Source organism: Amblyomma maculatum, chromosome 10, assembly GCF_055883805.1.
Source record: "Amblyomma maculatum isolate TAMU_Amacu chromosome 10, ASM5588380v1, whole genome shotgun sequence".
NCBI lineage: Eukaryota > Metazoa > Arthropoda > Arachnida > Ixodida > Ixodidae > Amblyomma > Amblyomma maculatum.
The window spans coordinates 32261355-32286643 of NC_139353.1; the positions used below are offsets into that span (position 1 = coordinate 32261355).

The 25289-nt window shown below is 44.7% G+C and overlaps 1 protein-coding gene across 1 annotated transcript in view; it reads left to right on the forward strand.

The window, feature by feature from the left end:
• Positions 1-13752, forward strand: part of LOC146176080 (protein Skeletor, isoforms B/C-like) — a 29776-nt gene extending 16024 nt beyond the window's left edge. Inside the window, exons 6-10 of the mRNA XM_084581256.1 lie at positions 4068-4143; positions 8070-8308; positions 8611-8694; positions 11366-11426; positions 13630-13752. Of these exons, the coding sequence (XP_084437382.1) occupies positions 4068-4143; positions 8070-8308; positions 8611-8694; positions 11366-11394 (428 nt within the window). The 3' untranslated portion in view covers positions 11395-11426; positions 13630-13752. The remainder of the gene's footprint in view (positions 1-4067; positions 4144-8069; positions 8309-8610; positions 8695-11365; positions 11427-13629) is intronic.
• The last annotated feature ends 11537 nt before the right edge of the window (positions 13753-25289 follow it).

The window sequence follows — 25289 nt, forward strand, 5'->3', positions numbered from 1 at the left end:
CCTCGGCCCAGTCACACATCCGCCTCACACTTTCAGTGCTCAGTGGAATGGTAAGTCTGATCACTACGTGCTGACTAGAAGAAAAAAAAAGTATAATAATGAGAAATAGGGCACCTTTTAGCAAGGCCAGCTGCTTTAAAATGGGCATTGAGAGTGAATTTGCCCAAGAGTGCTCACGTAGTGTATTATGCGGTTGTTAACTTTCTTCCCTGAAAAAGGCAAATTCATTGTTAAAATGAGAAACGCAACTGAAAGCATTAAAGAAAATTGAGCCCGGAGACGCCCACTGTCTCCCAGCTGCAAAAGGCCGTTTCTCGCTTAATATATTCTGAAGGGTAGATACTTGGGCTGTTGGTATGACATCAATGCGCTCTGGTAACTTTGCAGTCTGGATGAGGAAGTGCACCTTTTTGAGGAAAGGAGAGGAGAAAAGGTAAATGTAGAGAATGCAAAGTAAAAGGCTTTCACATATGCATGTGGCATATATGAAAGGCTCTGTTCGGGCCCTAACTACAACGGATGGTTTTGAAATTTTTGAGGAAAGGGTTCGATAATAGAGTGAGCTGAGGGTTTCTCCGTGAATTTTGCTTTTAATATAACCGTGATTTTCTTATTACAACTTACTTGAATAAAAGTGGTCTTTAAGTTCTGAAGCATTTTGTATATCTGTCAGTTCTTATATGTACGTTTGCTTAACACTCTTTTCGTGAATGACCTTTTTTAAAATAACCGTGGTATTTTTGTTATAGATTAGATGAAAACTGGCCTTAGGTGTTCAAACTGTTTTGTATATCGGTCGGTTCTTGATTGTTTAACGAATGCATTCGAGGGATACGTACAACTTAAGCCTGTTAAATTTAATATGTGGGGCTGACATAATTGTTGGCTCTTTGTGACTTTTGCAAGTGTTGTGTTTTCTGACATGTCCAGTAAAGGTTCTGATCGACGGCTTGTCTGTTTTATGACTTAAGGTATTTGCTGTATGTTCCAGTGCTTTGGTTATAGATTTGCCTGTCTAGTTATCACCTGTCAATCCTATGCTTAGTCCTGCTCGCGTAATAACGTGCATAGTATGGCATTATTTGTGTTCGCCATTCCTTTACTCTGAGTCATTATTACCGGCACAAGTGCAGTTGTTTCTTTCACGCTAGAAACTTAGTTTTCACGCTGAATTCGTGTAACCAGCGAAGGAAGCACTAACCCAAAGAGGACACAGGAAGGCGTTTCTACCGGTTCTCACGTTTTCTTCGCTGATTCTTTTTGGTAGTCCCTAATTATGTATGCGAAATAGCACTGCTACTGGGTTATAGTCATTGTAGCATTTACCACCTCGCGTGCGCATACGGTTACGGGGAAATTGCACTCGCTTAATTTACACATTGCGCAGTTCATGAGGTCCTTTTGTTCTTATGGTCTCATACTGGCCAACCATCTGTCTTAAGCCGCTTGCTCAGTGAATTTCCTCGCAACTTATACGTGCTAGTGTTTCTACTTTTTCCGAAAATATGTGCTTTTGATGCGACGTTTCGCTGAATTATCAGTTGTGGCGCACGATCGCTGCGTCTAAGTATTAAAAAGAAAAAGATACCACTTCACTCGCACTGCTTGGTTGGTTGGGCGCAGAGCGAACATGACTTAAAGAAATCCATGAGGACAGAGGAGGTAGAAAGAATGTTGCGATTAGGTGCAGAATTGAGGGGGGGGGGGGCGCCTCCGCACCGAGTGCGGGCAACCCTAGCGACGCCACTGAATACTGGCAGCGTTTCATTAAATGATTAGTGGCTGCATAGAAGCGTGCTTATTGGTGCGGCACGATGTGAATTTTTTTTCTTTATTGCATGGAAAAACTTCCGTAAAAAGGAACAACTCCACTTACTTAAACATGTCCATGTCTAAAGTTACCGGGCTGCTTAATACGAGCCCGTCATATCCCCAGCCCGACAATGCACAATCATCAGATCATCAAAAGTCTGGGAGACATACACATGCGTCTAGATACGGCATCCAGTTTGGAGGTTCTTCACGTGCAGCATATACACTTCTCACCAAAGCACACTGCTCCCGAAACACGGATTTGGACGATCTTGGTGGCTCTGCATGCCTGTCGATCATGCGGCTTTTCCAAAGGCTGAACAGTCCCATCAACACAAATAGATCGTAAGGCACAACAGAGTTTTTGTGAATTAACTATGTGAATTAAGCGCACAAAAACTGTCGGGCATAGACAAGAGACAAGTGTACGCAACAAGCGTTTCATGTTTGTTGCGTTGTCTTGATTTTTGCCGGCGCCCTATTGTGCATCATGCCCATAACAGTTTATTCTTGTGATCCAAAAGATGATCGTATTATGCCGCCGCCATTATGCTTCCCGGATTACCACTGAAAGTCTGAATAAGAAACTTTCGCCGAGGGCGGAACACCAGTGTGACGCAGTCGTCACGAGAGAAACATTGAGATTATGGCTATAGTTGTTGAAGAAATTGTAATCATTGCAAGGTAGGTGGATTATTGCTGGCCGCTCCTGCTTTAATAAGGTTACTTTAGGCAGCAGTTCTGGCGTCACATGCAGCATATTATACCCCATCAAAGTTACGGCGTTACCAGTCCTGAGGTGCTAAAGCAATTTAGGAAACACATGGGGTCAGAAATGACATGTAGATGGCACTCCTGGAGCGTAATCCCACATCTAACGGTAAACTTTTAGAATATTAGGCTAAAGAGGAGGCCACGAACCATTATTTAACACTTTATAGGTTTTCGTTACATCTCCTGAGAACATTTCACAACTTGTACTTCGAACAGAATTAAAATTCAGTGACCGAATTGGAGCCACATACATTTCTCTCCACCCGGTACTTGCTTCATCGTTCCGGCTAAGTTCAAAATAAATACAATTCAACGCTGCCACTTCAAGGGCCTAGCGAAAAAACTGTATGAGTCACAATAACCTCATACAGGTTTCTCATACAAAACTCATACAGCTCTCATATAATCTCATAAGTTGAATTATATTTGTATGAGATAATATGAGATTTGTATGAGTTTTGTATAAGTTTAGTATGAGAAATGTGTATGAGGTTATTGTGACTCAGGTTTTTTTCACTAGGCCCCGTGCCGCAGAAAAGCAGCTGTCAGCGTTGTTGTTGTAACTCTCAAATCATAAGAAAGTAAAGTAACAATATATGTTTTACGGAAAGCCGCGGCATCGAACGCAGCTCCTTTGCATTCGAGGCGTGCACGCAACCACTCCGCCACAGAACCGCATTGATTCTGTCCGAATAAAGGTGGACATAATGTATGCATTGCCTTATGACCGTCAAGTAATGTTTAGGTTCGTCATTAGAAAGAAAATAATTACGGAAGTAATAGTTAAGCGAGTAGCAAAGGACATTCTCTCTTTACTTACCTGCGGTGCGGCGCTCAGTGGAACATTCCTTCGATCGTACGGCGCTGCCGCAAAAGGCTGCGCAAGCCCCCCCCCCCCCCCCCCCCCCCCTTCTGATTTAAAGCTTTATTCATTCATTTTCTTCAAAGCATTGCGTTTAAGGACAGCTGAGGAAAAAAAACTTTAAGTGGGAAGAAATAAGCAAGCGAAGGTTATCTAGTTGGTGGTTAAAATAAAATCAAGAGTGAAATTTCACCCTGCACTAAATACAAACAATAAAGGAGCGTTGTGTCGTAAGAAATATGTCGTTGTGAGGCTGAAGAGCATGAGAAGGCGATGCGAACGGGGCCCGATACCGCTATCACGTTGGCCTCTTAAAGGCGAAACTTAAGCTTCCTGCATTCTTTTAAACTATTTTCACAAGGGTTTCTTATCTTTTCCGCATTGAATTCCACATATTTGTGCATGGTGCTTATAATCACCTCGTTCAGAGTCGGTAAGAATCAGGGCATTTTGCGGGCCCGTTGCCTATGACTTCCCGTATAGGCGGCATATACGGTATCGTGGTTGCCGTGTGGGCAGTGCGGAAAGCACAGTGATTTACTAAGAATCACCACAGGGAACATTTAATCGCAAAAAAAAATGAACCGAATTCGTCAAAACTTGTGCGATCTTTTCGCAGCGGCGATGTTTGTCACGGCCCCGAATGCCCAGCCCAAGGCTGACGAACTCACGAAACTGACCTACAGCCCGCAGAAGTGAGTAGATCTTGCCTACAAGTAGGTGCTGTTTCTCCCTCTCTACATTCAATTTCTCATTCATCCATTCTCCCACAGCGAGGTTGAGGTGTCCCGGCGAATGAGACTGCCATGGACGTTTATATTGCGTCGTGTGTGTAAAATGCTAGCGCATTTCATAAGTGTACGCTTTGTGCGCTCTCAAAAATTAAGCGCTGTCCGATGTCACGACACCTTTTCAAGCACATCATGAGCGGTTATGTTTTACTCCTAAAGCCGCCATTTCTTTACTGCATAATGCAGGGGGAAACGCCTACGACTGCTACATATTATATCAGGCGAAATGCCTCCTGTATTGCTTAATGTTTTGTAAAAATTATATTTTCTTTTACGCATTTCTTCTAACCAATACCTTCCTTGCCAAAATGTCTACACAATTTAATTGCGCATAGCGCTCTTGTCTGCTTCCCCCTCTTTATTACCTCTCAGGATTCTAAGCAGAATAAATTGCATTCCAGTAACTAAACTCCTGGAAGCTTTCTTGTGATTGGAAACTGCTCCCTTAGCTCATGTGGTTCTGTCATGGTCTTGTTGAACACTCATTGTTTCATCTATGCGGAAATGCAACACAATTTTGGTTCATCTTATTTCCAAAATACGAGCAAGCTAAACGGAAATCTTTTCGGTTAGAGGGGGACGCGGGTCACAATGGTCAACCTTTGACCCACTCTGCCAATTTTGATCGCTTTTTAGGGACGTTGCGTTCTTGGCTTTTTTAAAAGCGTAGAGGTAATTTCATAACCACGCTGCTTAAACATTGCATAACGTAAAAACGCCTTTGACGCCTTATTGTCACAGCAGGTAAAATTTTCACTTTTTGTCGTAAAACCCAATGACTGAGCACGAATGGTGCTTTTTTCAACAAAATTTTGCGACCGAATCAACCTTCAAAATAACTTTTGGTTGCGCAGTATGCAAATTATAGTTTTCATTAAAGCTTGTATTCGGGGGGGAATCGACTTGCCAAAAAAACACGAACTATGAGAAAGCTACTTTTGAGATTTCAGTACGTGTATTGTGTTTTACTGGATTTTTTATTGACTGAATGTATGTGGTGCGCACGTTAGATACTTCTGTTATGTGATCTGCAAGTGTTAGCAGTTCTCGTAGCTTCTTTCACTGTTTTAGAGTGTTCGCTCTTCTGCTCATATTTGTCAAGGCCATTTTTAAACAGCAATTTGCCCCTGAACATAGTGGCTAAAATAAATTATACCTTGAAAAACTGGTGCTACTAGGCGCGTACGCTGCGCCGCGCGCTATCTGCTGTTTATTATTGTTGTTGTGGCTGTAGGAAGAAGGAAAAAAAAAGGCACGGGCCTGCTACTGGCTCTGTAGCTGAGTCACCTCCGCTGCCTCGTGCAGACAGAAGAGAAAATAGAGAAGGAAGAAAAGGAAGAGGGAGAGAAAGACGCGCGCCGCAACAACAGCCGTCGTCCACCACCGAAGCGGTGGCGGGTGCAATGACGGCCTGCAACAGATAATTCAGTGGCAGCCCTCGCCGCAAGCGGCGGTGACCCACCTGTTGTTGTTGTTGTTGTTGTTGTTGTTGTTGTTGTGGCTGTAGGAAGAAGGAAAAGAAAATGCACGGGCCTGCTACTGGCTCTGTAGCTGAGCCACCTCCACTGCCTCGTGCAGATAGAAGAGAATATAGAGAAGAAAGAAAAGCAAAAGGGAAAGAAAAACGCGCGCCGCAACAACAGCCGTCATCCACCACCTAAGCGATGGCGGGTGCAATGACGGCCTACAACAGATAAAAATTCGGTGGCTAGCTAGCCCCCGCCGCAAGCGGCGTTGACTACCTCGTAGGGCCAGGAACTACCACCCTTCCCAGCTGGACCTCAAGCGTTTACGAAAACTATAATTTGCATACTGCGCAACCAAAAGTTATTTTGAAAGTGCATTCGGCCGCAAATATTTGTCGAAAAAAAGATAAAGCAGCTTCCCTATGCAATTATTGAGTTTACAACAAAAATTGAAAAATGTTAACTGCATTGACAAGACATCGATGGCATTTTTACATTGTGCGATGTCTACGCAACATGGTCATGAAATTACCTCTTTCTTTCCTTCCGTATGAGAGGCTCTGCGAGGGTAACTGAGTTTAAAAAGCTAAGAAATTAAACTGTTCTCAAAAGGAAAAGTTAACGAGCTAATTCCGACGCGAACATCTATTTCCGCACTCAAGATGCGACGCCGAAGTTCGAGAAACGGTTTAATATACCAAGGAGGCAACGTTTCTAAAAAGCGATCAAAATCGACAGAGTGAGTCAAAGTTTGACCATTGTGACCCACGTCCCGTCAGCACGAGGCAGCGTAGGTGGCTCAGTTACAGAGCCAGTAGCAGGTCCATGCATTTTCTTTTCCTTCTTCCTTCAGTCGCAACAACAACAGCGTTCGAAACGGGGATTCTAGAACACCGTAACGGGGAGCCACCATCCGAACGTCATTCTAAGGATGTTGCCAACACAAACAGTAGTAGTGCGAGTGGGCGCCAGATTTGGTTGCCCAGACCCAATGTGCGGACAGTGGCCGCTGCGTGCCTCCGCCATTTGCGTATTCAGCGCACCGCCGCCATTTTCCGAAGTTCACTACTACGACAGCTATTTCTCTCTTGCCTCTTTGAATTCCTCCTTTCTCCCTTCCCTTAAGACGCTGCTCACATGTCCACCCAGAAGTCTCACAGATACTGCGCATTTCCTTCTATCTAAGCCAATGCTCTGTTCGTAACCCTTTACAGCGTGAGAGAAATCATTAAATAATTATTGAAACCAGCCTTGTTTCTTATATCAACATTTCAATCGCTCGACATTTGGCTAAGTAGCAATGAACCCTTCTAGTTTTTTTGTTTTTTATTCTCCATTAGTCAAACATCAAATACCTGTTCCTTAATCCTTTACGAACAGTTTAGAAAAGAGAATGCATACTATATAAACAATTTTTATCAAAATAACATTTCCCCCCATTCTTTATAATGAATAAAAGAATCCTATTATATGAATAAAAGGCAAAATTTCATTGTCATAGCCATTAAATCACCATGGACTAATTCGGCGCGCGGACAGCAGGTGGTGTCAAGTCGACTGCTTTGGCAGTTTCTGCTTGAAAGCGCGAGTGATGACCACCACCACACGGGTACACAGCGGGCAAGGAGTAGGGGCTGGTGATCGTGAAAGCAGTTAGGCAGACCAAAAGTGCACTCACTTTGTACGTGCGCAATAATAGTCTGTGTAATTATAGACGGCGCCGAAAGATCCGACGTACCTAACCACAGAAGCAAAAGAAGCGTTGAGAAATAGAAAAGTTAAAAACCTAGGATAGTACATTAAAGAAAAGAAAAAAAAAGGGAAATTCTGAAATCGAGGATTGGATGGAGGCGAAACGAAGAGGCGTCCGTGGGCTGTGCGATGTCAGCCCTCGTTAAAGATCCCCAAGGGGTCGAAATTACTCCGGAGCCCTCCACTATGGCTTCCCTTTCTCTCTTTCCACTTTAACTCCTACCTTCCTTCCTTCCCTTACGGCGCGGTTCAGGTGTCCACAGAAACAAGTGTGACAGATACTGCGCCTTTCCTTTCCTATGAACCAATTATTATTATCGACTGCTGGCTACAATTGGCGTGCAAGAACAAGAGGGATTTCCACGTTTTCCACGACAAGCGTCCTTCCCGACGAATCACAGTGGGTCGCAATTGACGCCAAAGCATTAAAATCTACTCCTGTCACTTGCTAGCTTCCTAGTGAACGGAAGAAACCATAACCGGGAAGTTTACTGCTGGTTATGGCATTTCTGCCACTTGAGATGCTAGTAGTGGGTGTAGACAGGATGCAGGTTTCTGTGTACTTCGTATACGCACTGACGTTGAAACTAAAGTATCGTCTCCTACGCACAGCAAGGACAAACTTGAGAAAGTCGACAACGCTGACGTGACGGTCCAGCTGCCCAAGGACCGTCACTGGAACGAGTTCCAGTGGTTCTCGGTGTACTGCATCGACACGAAGACGAGCATCGCCGGCCTCACTATCGACAAAGCAAAGGCCGAAAGCGTGCCCCTCGTCCCACAGCCAGCCTTGCACGCACCACCGGCGCCGCCAAACGGCCACACAACAGCGCCACCTTCTCCAAACACAGGTAGGCTGGTCGGTGTCGTCCTGTTCTGTCGCTTTACGTCGTCTTTAATAAGGGAGCGATAATAATAATAATAATAATAATAATAATAATAATAATAATAATAATAATAATAATAATAATAATAATAATAATAATAATAATAATAATGTTAAGGGAGTAAGTAATAATAAGGGAATAATCGTAAGGGAGTAATTGCGGAGTAACTTTGTCTTCCGCGCTCCTTTCAATGCGTGCATGCCTTCTAAACACTGAACGATTATTGCGACTGAACGCTGTCTTTGGGTCAATGCACCTTCACGCAGGCATGAACTTCCGACCCCTGCCCGCGCTGACCGCCGTGGGCCTGATAGCCGTGGCTGCAGCCTTCACCATCAGGCGGCGTCTGGGTAAGTTATATTCCTTTCCGCGTGCAACTGAGTAATTACTCATTAGCATCCACCCAAACGAAGCCATACAGCTACAAAGGAAAGTTACACATCCTTCTCAGAAACAGTGGTCTTTCGCATAATGTGGTAGCCTTACAATTGTGTGTCGATGAGTATGTGATGGATAACAGAGGCAAAAATAAAAGAGAGCTCTACCGCCGCAGGCGTGCAATTAGGAGTGTGAGCTCGAGTTTTACAACATTTAGCCTTGAACCGGTTTCCATTGGGCGAACAGGAGCACTTTTAGCTGCACTAAAAGTGCTCTCGTGTTTCAGCGCCTACCAGTGGTCGAAAAGGAGCAGTAGCGTTGTGTTCCATTGGCAGAGGAGGCGCGCTTTTGGGGTCCCGAGAGCAGCCGAGAGCAGTCCTCGGTGCTCCGTCGCCAGCGGCGGAGTACTGGGAGAACGGAGGAAGTCACGTGACCTTTTTGATGTCACTTCTGGCACGGTCGGTCTCGAGAGAGAGAGCGCGCGCTCTCTCCCTCGGGACCGGCCGTTCTTCAGGTTATTCGCCGCCCGGAGCCCGGGCAGGACGGTCGAGAAAAATTGCGGAAGACGGCTGCGGTGGCGTTCGGCCGGCAGATACGGGCAACGCAAGCGCGGGAAAAGTTTGATCACATGATGCCTGACGTCACGCGCTCCTCCTCGGTACGCTGCTCTCCGAGCAGCGTGAATGTTCCATTGGGGAGACAAGAACGCGCGTCCCCAGTGCTTTCGTACGCTGCTCTGGCTGCTCGTTGCTCTTGCTCCTGTTCGCCCAATGGAAACCGGTATTAGTTCCTTTATTCTCGTGCCAACGTGAACATCACGAAACGACGATTCGTTTCGTACCACCCACACCTTTCTACGACACCTGGTTCGCTTGTCATGGCCCCCTCCCCCCCCCCCTCCCGAAGTTCGCACCTCACCATGGTTTCAAAGACCAGACGTCGTCGGTTCGAATCCCTTGCACAAGGTAGGGATTCGGCTAGAAAAACAATTTTGTGCACCTTATTGCGATTTGTTTTAAACCACTCGGAATTTTGTACGTCAAACGGGTGGACCACAATTTTGCCACCCACGGTCATTGTGAGTGGCAACGCAAACATTCATTCCCAGGTGGAATATATCAGGCCGGTCGATAGTCAAGCAGGTAATGCATATATGTTTATGGGGGAGGTCTCGGTCACTTACTTTTGGGGAATCGTGACGTCGCACATGGTAGACCAGATCGGGGACTCAATTGTACGGGCTGTCACGCAGTAGCTATGAAATTATTTGCAATGATGTAGCTATGATCACGTGACTCGACCGCCATCTTGAGTCTGATAGGAACGGAGAAACTGACGAGAAACCGCCTTTTTTCATCATTTATTTGACCATATCTCTCATCCGTCATAGCATATCATTCTGTGCCCCGAGGTAATAAACATAAAAAAGAAGCCGCCAAATGTAAGCAATAATAAATAAGGCTCCTAAACTTAAGGGTTTGATGATCAAGCGAGTTGCAAAGTGCATGTATGTAAAAGAGTGGCGATCCGTAATGGAGGCCGAAGAGTGCAGCTTTTCACGCTGTGGCGTGTCTCCCTCCCCCTCCCCCAAGTTTTCATGAGATGAAATTTAGCCGATATACCTCGCGTATGGTATATCCGATGTTTAAGTTGTGCAAAGGTTTGGAAACAAGCATCAGCGTGTTTTTGAAACTCTCACTAGTTTTTCCAATAGACAAATCGTTCAGCTCTTCTTCCAAGTGTTATTTACTCTGACTCTTTAGGTGTAATTACAGCACTGCAGCGCAAAAATGCAATGGAGCCCTTAATTGGAGATATCATCCACAATGTCGTAAAGGCCAATAAAAAAGGTATAAAAATGTGCTGGGTCCCCAGCCACGTGGACATCAGGGAGAATGAAAAAGCGGACGAATGTGCATCACGCGCACATAAAACTGAAATAAATCACGTCAACATACCCCGTAAAGACTGCGCAAAATTTATAATGACTAAACTAAGAGCTAAATGATAGGCTTCATGGGATAATGAAACAAATAACAAGCTGCACTTAGTAAAGCCCATAGAAGAATGGAAGTCATCCGAGTCATAAAGAGCGCTTTTTTGAAGTGATCCTGTGTCACCTCCGCATTGGACATACACATCTCACACACAACTTCATACTCCTCGGACAAAAAACACCTGCATGTGAGACATGCAATGAACAACTGACAGTAAACCACATTTTAATATTATGCACAAGATATGAGGAAATCAGGAGGAAACATTTTATGTGTTTCTAAAATAAATACATTCCATTTCATCCAAGTCTTTTGCTAGGAGAGAATGTCATTGTCGAAATTTCTTCTATTTTTTATTTTTTAAAAGAAGTAAAGCTAATAAACAAACTCTGAGTTATTTTTAACAAGAACTGCTTTACCCTGAGTTTGGTGCATGATGGCAATAGTTGCCTATGTGCCATAAAACCCAACACAACACAACACATCTTCTTCCAGAACATTAGTCTTTCTGAACGACGTCAGGACTTATAGTTTGGATACACGGTCCGTTTCCCACGTACCAAACTATAATTAACTTATTTTTCATTATTACTGAATTGTGTTTTTCTCACTTCTTTGTTTTTTTTTTGTTTTTTTTTTTCCCCAGATGGCATCCGACGCATCAAGTGCAGCTGATATGACAGCTGCTTATAAGGGCAACTTCTTAGGTGAGGCGCCTCTTTACTTAAGAAACCAAGGCACATATGTCTGCAGATATTGATCTTTGTTTAGAAAAATTCCACTCACTAGCTGGTGGCGTACGCCATTCGGGAATGCCACTCTAGATCGAAGGCTATGGAAATCGGTTGATGAAGTCTATATGTCTCCAGATATAATAATCGGCGCTGCGGCTACTGCACTTCGATGCGTGAGAAACACGAAACGAAGCCCATGTCCTCCTGCGGCGTTAGTGCGCGTTAAATAATCTTTTTTTAACGCCCGGCGACTCTTGTCAACCACTCTTTCGCTCATTCCCTCGCAGCACGTACGATGTGACAGTTATTACACCTGTCCCTTCTCCAGGAGGCAATCAATTACTATTCACGGTTCGCCCATTCATTCTAGGCAAGGCATAACGTGCGCACTGTTACATTTATGCCTGCGTACGCGGGTGAAACTCCGGATAATGCGGGTTCTGGGGCCGCATGCTCAAAATGCCGTTCTGCTTGCCGCTATGGCACGGAATCATATTACTGGAACCAAAAGGCTTCAAGGAAAGCTCCTTGTATCCTGACATCTCTCCAAGAATATTATTCAGTCACGCGAATGAATACCGTGATCGAGCTGTGAAATGGCGAAAGCTGTAAAATCTTTCCCACGTGTACGGGTTCTTAACACCATCAGATCGAGTTTCACCAAGTGGGACAACTGGAAAATTTAATAGGAGTGATTCTACGTGGTTCATGCTGTGATTAACTGCATCATATGATGCAATAGGGAAAAGGTAAAATTCAAGAGAGCGGGTCATCTAGCAACTAATAAAAGAATCATTATTTGAACGAAAATGTATGAATATGGGAACAGAAACGTCAAGAAATATAACTGCATAGTCATTCAAGGTTGTAGAGTAACTCACGGTTAGAGGTACATTGTTGACAGAAAAATAGTTGTGCCATGCGGTTGCGTTTGTTAGAAGTAAGTACGCAATATGCCTTCACTTTTTTAATATAGCTATTTTGGAGCCAGTGTCTCACGCTCATAGTTAATGTAATGAAAGGCTATGACGATATGATGTAAGCAAGGTCCATCGAGTGCATTGTCCAATGTAAATGTTGCAGTGGATCCTTTGATCATTATTTACGCAAGCAGCGGTTGCTAACTCACTGAATAAATTATTATATGCAGTTAGTTTTCTATTTTACTCTTTTTTTCATTGCCTGTGTATCATTTTGTACTTTGTGCGTTCAAATAGCCTGTTCGAACTGTGCATATTAGTTAGATTGTTTTTTCGTAGTGCGGTGTTTGTTGCTATAAGTAAGTCTTTTTTTAATGGCTTGTTATATTTACTCAAAAATTGGTGTAATTTGGTTATTAATACTATTTTATCTAATGCGCTGTGTATCAAGTGCTCACTGTTCTAGCAGCTGGCACAGCATACTCACTTTATTTGTATCAGCACTGTATTACACTCCCCTCTTCAATGCTTCGGTGACTGAGGGTATGTAAAATAAATAAATAAAAAATATGGCAAATAGTTATCCCCCCTCGAAGTCATTCATTTCGAGTACGTCTTGCGGATTCAGCCTTGAAGGGCCCGTGAAAAGCTATTTGCTAAAATTATAAAGTGCGCGCAAGCAATAAGTGTCCGTTCAATCACCTCTGCAGCACAAACATCTTTAAGCTAGCATTATTAGCACCGAGCATATGGGCGATCGAAAATGGTACGCCTCCTAGCTCTCCCTTGTCAACTCAACTCTCGCCAGCGCTCAAGAAAAAAAATGGCGACCACACCCCGTCCTGCCCGCGTAGCTTGGGAGCGTCCAGTGAACGGGCGCGCCCAGCAGCTTCACTGACGTCAGTGGGGAGGTTGACGCGCGGAGATGTGTCGCCCCAATCGGTTGCGAGTGCTCGCCAGGAGTACTTTTTAAAAATTATTTTAAAATTATCCGTTTCACACAAAGTATTCAAATTTGTTTGGAATACTCACAAAGACCGCCTATATTAATTTCTTCCATTAGAGTTTTAACCCCAAGTAGCATTTCAGGGGCCCTCAGTAGGCCTATAAATATGGCTTATGTGAAACACACTATCGCGCAAGCCAACAAGTTTACACCAGCCAAGAGATTGTAAGGGGCGAACTAAATTTCGAAAGGTGCGAGGTTAAACGAATGGTCTAGTGCATGCCTAACTGAAATTGGCCATTTCATGCAGGTGCCAGGGCATCACGAATGGGGATTCATCTGACTTGGCATTGGTCACTTCTTAATAAAGGGCCAACTACCACGGCCAGCATCGCACTGATGATCCGGCGGTGGCGGCTCTGCGCTGAAGCGCATCTCAAAAATAAATTCTTGCTTCAGATTATTGTGTTGATTTTCACACAGTTTAGACTGACCGCTGCCTACATCGGGGAGGCGCGTCTCAAAAATAAATGCTTGCTTCAGATTTTTGTGTTCATTTTCGCCCAGTTTAGACTGACCGCTGCCTACATCTGGGAGGCACACCCAACCCTGACTGTGGCACCGCCCTCTTTCAGGAAAGTGCAGAACGAGACACTATCGGGCCATGCAGAATTCATATGTGCCGATGCAGGGAACTTTGCGAGTACATGTTGTGAACGCTGCTTTTAACGCAACAGCATTAAAGGTCCCGTTCTTAATTGCCATGGCCTTGAAAATGTCGGGAGACCCGGGCCAAGCAGATCCGGCGGGCGAGCAGTGGTGCGGCACCTTCGTTTGCAACATCCGCAGTGTCCAGCAGAGTACAAATCAATTTGGACTCAGTCTTTGTCTTCCCTAATTTGCAGTATTCTTGAAGTCTCGTGTGCAGAGACTGTTGCGAGCCCGTCACGTGGGCCATGGGCACATCCGGCTGCTGGTTGATCTCAGGCGTGATGACGTTCCAGTCCCACATGAGCAACCTGAAGCGTACGATGCGACGAACAGCTTTTGAAGCATTCGACATTGCTCTACCTAAGCTCTAATTTCAATCGTGGGGAATCGGGAAGATGAAAGCTTCACTTCTTAGTTCACCACGACACTGTACGTCCACCCTTACGGCCGCCATACGATGGTCCGTACCAGGTGCTCCAGCGTACTCCTAAGTACTTTCTATTGCGTATCAACGGCCGGGAGGACACGATATCCGTTGATCGCCTTAAACCCGCCTACCTTGACTCAGATGTCATCGAAAACTGTGCCGCTGCAACCCCTCCCGATCGTGCCACTTCTCGCCGCGTACGATTCACGCTCCCAGTGTCCGCTTTTCGCCATTCCCCTTCGCTCATGGCTTCATCGCTAGAGGGGGGGGGGGGGGGGGGGGGGACCTGTGGCATGCCATCTTCGTCTCGGTGAAGAAGACGACAACCTCAGTACGCCTGCCAAGCACACGCAGTTTTGTTCTACGTGGCTACAGGACTGAATGCCAGCGGTTCGCTGTCCCGTTGCCGGGCAGAGGCACATTATTTTATGTTGTTTTTTTTTTTTGGATAGCCTCACCATAATATATGTCCAGTTGCCGCCTGGCACAGCGGGTCCTGCCAAAATATATTTGTGGAGACCCGATGACGAGTATCTGTGGTTCATCTCCACAAAGTCCTGGAATGTTGTAGCTCTTGACCAATAACAAATGACACACACTCACACAGGGGAACTAACCAAGAATTGGGGCACACTAAGAGTTTATATTCAAGTGTCCAAAAATAAAATGATTGGAGCGAAAGAGAGTAAACCAAAGGGAGAAAGACTCCTAACTCTCGCAGGAAGTTTAGAAAGCCACCTGCCTTGCTCGAGTGTAATAATAGTAGCAGTATATTGAGCATTTATTCGGGAAAGTGGGTAATGGGTTAAGGGTGGTGCTGGTCGTATCCTCAGTCTGATGGTTACGACGATCTTGGCTTTAGTCGCAATGGCACGTACCCACGATCAGAGGTGGGCATTTGACCTCAAAAAGTGCAACCTCACCTCAACCTCAATAAAAATTTGCTGACCTCACTCAACCTCAACCTCACGCTTTGAGGTTGAGGTTTGACCAGGTGACCTCACCTCAATTTTTCTGATGCCACCACCGACCTCACTCAACCTCACCTCAAACTCAAACTGTGAGTTTGAGGTCGGTCGCACGACCTCAAAACAAAATAAAAAAATAAAAGGTTTTTCTCTTGAGAACACTAACTATAAAACGTCATGGCACAAGTCCTGTGCGGTGACACGCCAGAATGACGACATAAATTTTAAACAACATTGAATATGATGAGGCTTACTTGTAAAGTAAAAAAAATTAAATGAACATTTGCCAGCGGGGCTACTGATTCATAGCAGGCTGACCTAATAACGGCATATAATTGGTCAGCTTCAACTCTTCAAATTTTATTTTTATTTGTTTTGATATGGTGACTTTTGACCTAATTCCCGCTGTAATGCTTATGTGTCCTTGGTGCTGCTGGATGTGAACTCCCGAAGGTCTGCAGTGAAACGTCGCACATATCTGTGACCGTCAAATAGTGTTTCTTCATGACAGCAAGTCATAATTTCTTGGTGAAGACATTTTCCTGCGATTTGAAATCGAATCGGATGACAAAATCACAAACAGTCTAATGTTTCTTCAGTGTAACGTCTTTGTTACAAAAAAAAATGTAGATCGACCACTTACGTATATATGGAAGTTGTAGTACCATAACATTCTTTTATCAAACTGACTTCTGACGTGGGACTTATCACAAGAGGCGGACAGAACAAATTGTTGCCATATGCAGAGACGCTTAGTTACGAAAAGGTAAAGCGTGCTTGACTTTTGACATTGCGCTACTTTCGATAATCCTGACGAGTGGGTTGTGCTGTATAGAACAAACGCCGTGACAAATTATTGGAAAGCCTTCTACTTATAATAACTAACGGTGAATTTGCAGCTCCAAAACATTCCTTTTATCATTGATGTAAGTTAAAGATATAACACGTTGGATTAGGGATAATTCGCACATTACCTTGAGATGCCGACAGAAGCTCAAAAGCTGGTTTCCTTGTCCACACAGTTTCTTGTCGCAGTGAATGCATTCCAAGTTTACAGTGCTTTTCGTTTCTTTTGCGTGGCTATTGTAACGGAAATGGCCTTTGATGTCTACGTCAATTCGACAACTGCGCGCGCACACATCATCGTCGGTATATTTAGATTTTTTCGCTATATCTGCCATAACCACATCTGCCATAACCGCAACCATGTCATGCACCCTCGACGCCGAACGCAACAATGCGATCGACCTCGAAGAAGGGCAGACCTCAGCTGGAAAGGGCGGAAACTTCCGTCATAAATTACAGCAAGTCGCCGACCACGGCATGTCTGCGTGTCTTCGCTTGAAAAAGACGACCACAGTAAATGGCGAAGAACACAGCATGTCGTTTAGATGCTGCCTTTTTTTTTTTTTGCCGATTTCGGGCGGCTCACCGACGCCGTTTGGGGGCGACTTCCAAGCAGACGTCCCAGGAACAGTTGGTGTCGATGAGAACGGGGGGCTAAGACACCAGCTTCTAGCCGCGACGAGAGAACCACGCCCGCTGGGAGAATGAAGCGCGAACACTTAACCCATGCTACGGGAGTTGTTTCGTTTTTCTTCGACTGCACAATATTCTTCAAGAGAGGAAGACTAGCGGTTGGTGAGCAGGGTGGCAACGCGTCTACAGGGAGGAAAAGCAGAGTTTGAACACTGACTAGCGTTTCCCTCCTGCGAAACGATGAGATGCCTGCATGGTCGACAAGCGACAGAAGTCCGCACAGCCGCCGCGGCGTTCCGAGAAGCGAGAAGGGCCTGTCTTTATATTTCTTTAGACCAACAGGAATACGCCAGTCGGATGTATAGCGCACAACCAAAAGCTAAAGAAGCAAAAAAAAAAAAAAAGAAAAGAATGTTGCGAGAGGAAGAATCTGAGAATTGTCTTTTCTGATTTTTTTTGTTTTTTTCTCAGGAGGAGGAGGGGGAGGGGGGGGGGGGAAGGGTGACGACTGGCCGTACCGCAGAAAAGCGGCCGGTTGCGAGTAAACGCGGGTGCACAAACGCGAGAGGGGGCACTGGTAAGTGAACACACAAAACGAAAACAAGAAGTGGTGCAAGTGTACTGAAACATAGGGGTGGTGCAAGTGTACTGAAAAACTAAAGAGAAGACGAGACGCAGATCTTCACTCGCGCATTCACACGCTCGAGCACCGCGCACACAACTCGCCCTCTCGCCCACACTGCCACTGTCCTTGTAACTCTCGGCCCCGTTGACAAAAACGCACTTAAATATACCTAAAACTCACAAACTCCCAGAGGCGCGCGTATGTGCAGTGGCTTACTTTCCAAGAAATGCCGAGGGGTTCCGCTAGTTGAGATCGGACACCGACTGCGGAGCCGAAAGAGCAGAAGCCAGCTTACGAACAAAAGGCGTGCCCGCCACTTTGGCTGCAAGCTGTAAAGCGGAAGGGAGGCCGTCGATAAACAAACATGTAAATGAAAAAGGCACAAGCTTACGTAGGGTATGAGAATGACTGCAAGCAGTCGTCAGTCACCTGTCTGTTCTTCAATGATTCTTCGAGAAGGGCACATTAAATTTATATTTTTATGTAAGGCTTAATTTAATGTTTAGCGACTAATAATAATAATAAAATAATAATAATAATAATAATAATAATAATAATAATAATAATAATAATAATAATAATAATATAATAATAATAATAATAATAATAATAATAATAATAATAATAATAATAATAATAATAATAATAATAATAATAATAATAATAATAATAATATAATAATAATAATAATAATAATAATAATAATAATAATAATAATAATAATAATAATAATAATAATAATAATAATAAAAGAGAGGATTGCACTGATACAACTACGATCTACCGTCCTATTGCTTTCTTTCGTTTTAACTCGTACCATATACAATAGCAAAAGCAGATTTAATTTACTAAAATACAGTCTTCGTGGGGTGACTTCTCGTCAAGCCATTTATCTCTCGTCTGTTCTGCATCCTTGTTCTTTCCATATGCCTCTCTGAAACCTCCTCTCTCGTGCCATCCTCCCCCAAGCAATTCCTTGGTTGCTGGATCTTGCGCTTCCCTCTTTTCTACTATTCTAGCTTTTTTTTTTTTTTTTTTTCCGAGAAGTCGACAGACCCACGTAGGTCTGGAAACCCTTCGAGTTTGTGCCGACTTTCTTCACTTCCCAAACTCGCTCGGAATGGCGGCGGGATCTTGTTTCACCTTCTTTCGAGTCTGCAGCCGTCGTCCAACCCCACTCGTTTGCCGCGCTGCGCTTTACGCCCCACCCCCCCCCCCCCCCTACTTTTTTTCGTGTCGAACGCAAACGCACAGACGCAAACTGTTCATTACGTGCGCGTTGGTAGCCAAAAGAGTGTACACGACAAGCATTATGAAAGGTGTTTTGCCGGCTATTTTATCGGCTGTGGGAAACAATAATTTCGACCTCACAAGCCGACCTCACTTAGTTACGACCTCACTCAACCTCAAACTCACGCATGAGGTGAGGTCTCATTTGCTGACTCACTCAAAAAATATTTCAGGTGTTGCCGAACTCACCTCAACCTCACCTCACTCCATGAGGTTGAGGTCATTTTGAGGTTGAGGTTGACCTCATGAGGTCGAAACCTCATGAGGTTGCCCACCTCTGCCCACGATAGGATACTGGTCAAGGTGCACTGTGGTCAAAAACATATTTACGACAAGAGACCGCAGTATTGGATAGTTTTATGTTTACGATTAGTGATTTGGAATAACATTTTAGCAAAGGAATCTACCTGATTCATTTCTTATATTTCAATAAATATTTTCTTCGTCTGCCTCATATCCTCTCGTGACCGACCAAGCACGAAGCGTAAAACGGGTAGAAGAAGAAACGAGCAGTAGAGCTAAGGGTAAGCATACGACGAAAGCCTAGATTAGACGGAGCCTTCCGTTTGGCTAAGCAGCCGCAACGATAGAAAGCATAGAAATTTATATGACCCGATTCGCTTGCAAAAAGTTTATTTCCACTGCTTTCTATGAGCCCTCGACGTGTTTGACCGTGTTTGGATGAGTGGCAGCCAGCTCCTTACCTAGCTTCTGAGCAGTGTCAGCATTTCTTGATAATGATAAGCAATAAGACTGTCTTTGGAGCTTTATGCAGGGACAGAGACAGTTCAATGGATGAATGAAACCAACTTTATTAGATAAAAAATGTCTTCCACGGTGGTCCTTACTAGTCCAGGAGTCCACTGCCTTGTGCTTCACATAGAGCCCGATCAAACAGCATTTCTGGCCGGCGGTTGATTGATTTATAGGAAGGGAAAGGCGCGGTAACTGTCACTTGTTTTCTGTGGACACCTCAACCACGCCGTATGGGAAGGGAGGAATGTGGGAGTGAAAGTGGAAAGAGAGAAAGAGGAGCCGTAGTGGAGGGCTACGGAGTAATTTCGACCACCTTGGGATCTCTAACGTGCGCTGACATCGCACAGCACACGACGCCTCTTCGTTTCGCCTTGGCCGCGAGTGGTTGAGCGACCCGCAAAGCTGCCTCCCAGGAAGAATAAGCGGGATGGGAGTAGGAGTAATACCTGGGAGGAAAGATATTCCCATATGTAGTGGAAAAGTGTGGATTTTGAGCATGCCACTGGTGTCACAGTGGAGTGGGGGGGGGGGGGGGGGGGGGGGGCAAGGCGGGGGCAAAGCATGAGATACGGTAGGGGAATGAAGCAACCCGCCTCCAATTGTCGCCATGGGGCACTGGATAAGGGCGACAAGGTGCTGTGGGGTGGTGGCAGTGAAATGACCAGCGTCGATCAGAGGGCAGTACGGTGCGATGGAACGGACAACTAAAAGCTTCGAAGTGAAACTGTAAACAATGAAGCGAGCTATATGAGACGAAACAGGGCCTATAACTTGGACAAAGAGTAAAGAAACAAATAATATTATGAGGTATCCTGGTTGAAATATAACATTTTAGGGGACACTTCAGCCCCGCCTTTAAGGGCATAATGGAGATAGCGTAGGCAACCACCCGATATATTAATTAAATCCCCGCTTTAACATGCCCACGTGGTCTGTTAGGTTGTAGAAGCACTGAAGCTTGGATCCTTATGCCATCTTCCCGGCTCAAATGAACAACATGAGTTGGTAGCTCCTCCAAGCTTTCTGATGTCATGGGGTCTCGCTTAGGTCGCACAAACCATCGAATAATCCGGGATCGGCCATGTCAGCTGCCAGGTATCACCTTTCCAGCGCTATGCTCGTGATGTTTATCCCACAACGCCGAAACCGACACAAACATCGAGGCCGGATTTTCTGCGTAGCATGCCCTTAAAGCAGCGGCGTTAAAGTGAAACGGTCGTGGATAACATATGTAAGGGTAAGGAAAGGCAAGCGGCCACGACAGTTCAAGCTAGGGCAAACCTAGTAGGAGGCGGCAAAAGGTTAAGCACGACGGTGAGATTGGAGGGTTTGCACGCGCAAGGTGAACGTATCTGACTGCATGGACAAGGGTGAGTGGGTGTCGGTAGAAGTGACCGTTGCCTTGTAGTGAACTTGGCAGTTTAGAGGATGACGAATTGTCGCGTTAAAGTGTGATAGTGCACTCGCAGTATTAACACGTTGGACTGCCCGTTCTCCAGAAAATATGGCGTCGGCGACGTGAGGGAAAAATCGCGGGCATGCCTCTGGCAGACGATAGTTGGCAGGTGAGATGGCCGTGCACCGACTTGTCGTCGGGTTTCGTGATGTCATGACACCACGTGACACGGCCTGAGTTGACAGACTCTGCTTATTCGGGCTTCCTTTTCAGGATCCTTGGATTCCGAGTTTGACACACGCTGCCACAAGGACAAGCAAGTAACTCATGGTCAAAAGTCCTGACGCCAAAGGATTTTCATCTAAGGCGCAAAACGGAGCCTTCACGCTACGAATAAAGTACAAATGGCATTTAAAATGCTAGAAAATGATTTATTATCACAGCAAGAACCTGTCTCATAGCATGTCACAGCCCTTTAGTCTTTATGGCGCCGTGACGTCTTCATTTTGCGGCTGCGACGAAAATCCTTTGGCTGCAGGACTCTTGACCAAGACTTAGGGTTCATACGATGCGGTTACAGCGGAGATTTATATTGTCGTTAAACCTTCAAAAACTGTATTTGTTGTTTTTAGCAGCAGCCGGCATGCGACCTTATCACTCTGATTCCGGCACGCGTATCAATTCTGTATTCTTTGTTTGTTAATGCTCGATGTCCTGAGACGTACCTTTATCAGCTCCTTTGTCGCGCAAGATGCATCGAGATCTGTCTCTATGATTCCGGCCACTCGCGTATCTTTCTACAATGTTCCAGGTTGTACTAGTGACAGTTTGCGACGTTATCTAGATGGTTCTGAGTCGCCTTTAAATCGAGCGTTGATGTGTGCGACCGGCATTCTTAGTTCGACAATCGACGAGCACGTTTGTTCTGGCGCCGCCACCGAGTTGCTTAGTTCTTTTGTGGGCGCAAGTCAGCCCAATAAAGAGTTAATTTCAGTCCCATCATTTTTGGTGTGTACGGCCTTGTCACCACTACGTTACAATATCTATGTCGAGGATGCGGGATCGAATCCCCGCTGCAGCGACCGCTTTTCGATGGAGGCGAAAAGCAAGGCGCTCATAAGCTGTGCGATGTTAGTGCACATTACCAGGTGGTCGACATTTCCGAAGTCTTCCAATGCGGCGTCTCTCATAGCCTTAGCCTCTTGGGCACGTTAAAGGCCGTGATCCAAACCAAACCAATCTTTCATATGACGTGGTAACTTACCACTGCATATTAATGAGTATGTGTCTGATAATAGTCACAAATTAAGATCTTAGTTATTAAGCGAGTAGGTCATGTACACGATAGAAGATCCGTTAGAGGAGCCGGAAAATTGGGGCTTTTATAGCCCTGTCGCCTCATATCTTAAAGGTGGCTTTTAATTAGGCATTAATTTTCAGAGTGGCGAGCAAAAGGATGTGCTATTTCAGGCCTTCGGATTTTACTTGTTTTTTAACTGCACTAAACATGGCGAATGACCTTGTTGAGAAGAGGACATAAGAGGTTTTACACAATAGTAACCAATATTTATTGCCATATAAGGCTACAAATTCTTAATACGGGTGTTGATTCTGCAAGCGCAGTGATCCTTCTTTAACTGCTTGTGCTTTTCTTGGGCTGACACCAATCCAGTGCTTGGAGGAAATGTCTAGAATGGCTCCCGTCATTTTCAGAGGAAAATAACTTCGATTCGCATATTAAAATTGCTATTTTCATCCATCACCTATCGACAATAGGTTTTCGTTTGCCTGTATCATCCTTGAAGCTTTATCTTTCTCACGGATGTGCAGGTTTTCTGCTGGGCTCACGTCGTTTTGACAGGCATGACGCTTCACATAGTATGGGGCGTTTTAGATCTTTACATATCGAAGAAAATCTTCGCAAACGTCGGTAGCAAAAATTGATAAGGTTTTTGTTTTTGTCGTTGTTGTTCTTGTTGGTTTCTTTCACGCGCACAGACTATCTCCGTTTCGAAAGCTCAGTTGTTTTTTCCATCTGGCTCGTTCCGGTGAATATCTAAAACCGATGCCTATTCTGAACCTAGAGTGCTTGGAGACTTGCAAAGATATCGAGTGTGTTCCTCTGAAAAGCACTAAAACTGATGGAGTTTCTGCCCTGCATTGTGTTCGCGAAAAATAATTTCGTAGACACGGCGCGAAAACAACCACGACAGGGCGAGAACAGAGAATGAGCGCTGTCTAACAGCTCAATGCCAGACAGGAACATGCCTCAATGGACGCCTTAAAGAGCATCATAACAATGCAAATATAGCCGTGAAAGAAAATTTAGAAATATACTGTAGGGATTGTTAAAGCAAAATTTACGAGGGACTTTAGCGACTAAAGTAGTGAAAGGCGAAAGCCTGATTGCCGCATTCTGCTACGCAAATGGCAGTAATTAGTATTTAATTATTAGACATTAAACAGACAAATTATTATTTACTTAACTACTTATTGATCATTAATTAGATAGATTAATGAATTACGTAATCGGATATGAATTAGTACTTCATTATTTATTACATTACATTATATACTCAGTAATTAATTATGTATTGCCATATAAGGCACGAATTCGCGCATACAGTGGTGGTGCTCTGTGATTGGTCGAGACCTCTATGGCGTCCTCCCGCCTCAGCCAATCAGAGCCGCCGCAAAAGCGGAACACATTTTGTCCACGACAACATGAGCCATTAAAGGTTTTCGCCTTAAAGCATGCAAGTCGTTTTTTTTTGAGAAGACAAAAGTGTTAATTAGGCCTAGTGATCAGCTCACACACGGAATTCTTGAAGCCGCTTAAATAACAAGGATAACATTTGCATGTGTCAGCAGTCCGTCTGTAGCAATAACAGAAAGAGAACTGAGGTTTTTCAGCCACACTGAAGTGTGCTTCATGTGCATTTTTATCTTTTTTTTTTTTTGTTCAACATGCCGTATTTCTTTCCGCAGGTCAAGTAATAAACTTTAGTTGTTATTCAGCGCTCTCCCTGTGTTCTTGCTCAGTCTTGGTTGTTTTTGGCGCTGGATTGCAAAGTCGCCCAAGTGTCGCTTTAGCCAAATAATAACCAATTGAGCAATCATAGTGACGCTGTACGTCCTACTTGCACTCCTTACATTGCTCATCAGAGTGTGCAGTGACAAATGCACCCGCAGAATATGTCACTTGAACTTATCAGCAAGTTAGTAACGGCTTAGAGCGGGCGGAAAACAAGTGCAATGGGAAACGCTCATTAAAGGGGAAGAACGAAACCCCCCTATGAATTAATGGCTGAAAATAGAACGTTAATGGAACGAACTATATTAAATAATACTAAATTATATTTTATTTTCAAAAATATCTCGAATTTATGCCAGAAAAATTCTAATATATATATTTTATTTACTGCCAAAATTAAGCGGCTGAGCACGTTCTGAGCATCCTGTACAGGTCTTTTAGACCATGCGAAACATTAGTGTAAATTAATATATCCCGCCAATACTAGTCTGCCGTATTTACCGTATCATAAAATGGAAGAAAAAAACATCTGGCCCGGTATTCATTTTGCCAAACGATAGGCCCAAGTATACGATTCGCTTGATAAAGTGAGTCTTGTAGAAACTTGAAATTACGGTGCAAATTATGCAAGAAAATATGTAAAAACATCGGGGTCTTATTCTTACTTGGTCAGCAACGTTCCCCACAGCTCGTTAGCATTTCTTCCTGCACTGTGCAGAGTCGATCACACTTGTTTAGAGTGGTCCGAAGGTTGCTCCCCACTACCCCTGCGACACCTAGCGACAATCACCGGGTTCGAGATTGTGTTGGCCGATAGCGACACGCGCGTGGACTTTGCTGCATTAGCGGACGGCCAAGATACAGTCCTGAGTGATTTGCGGGTCCGCAAACACCGGCTTTTTATCCCTTGACGAGCACTGTCAGATGGATGAGCTGCGAACGTGACGCGACTAGAATGCTGGCGGTGCGCAACGCGTTCGAGCGATGCGATACCGCCGGAAACATGAGTCCCCGAAGCAAAGTCTGATAACGATTGGAATACTTAGAAGGGTCAGGGTTCAGGCTAGGGGTTAATCTACATGAGGTTCCATAGCGCGCATCAAAGAAGGGACAGAACACGAGCGCTAACTTCCACTAAACGAACTCTTTATTTCGCTCTGACGGCTTTATACAGAAACAAGCAACTTTTATCTTGTCAACAGCATGATAACTCGATACATACGAACGAAAACACACAACCAACCTACACGTGGGCACTTTTCACACAATTGCCTACTGCCGCGA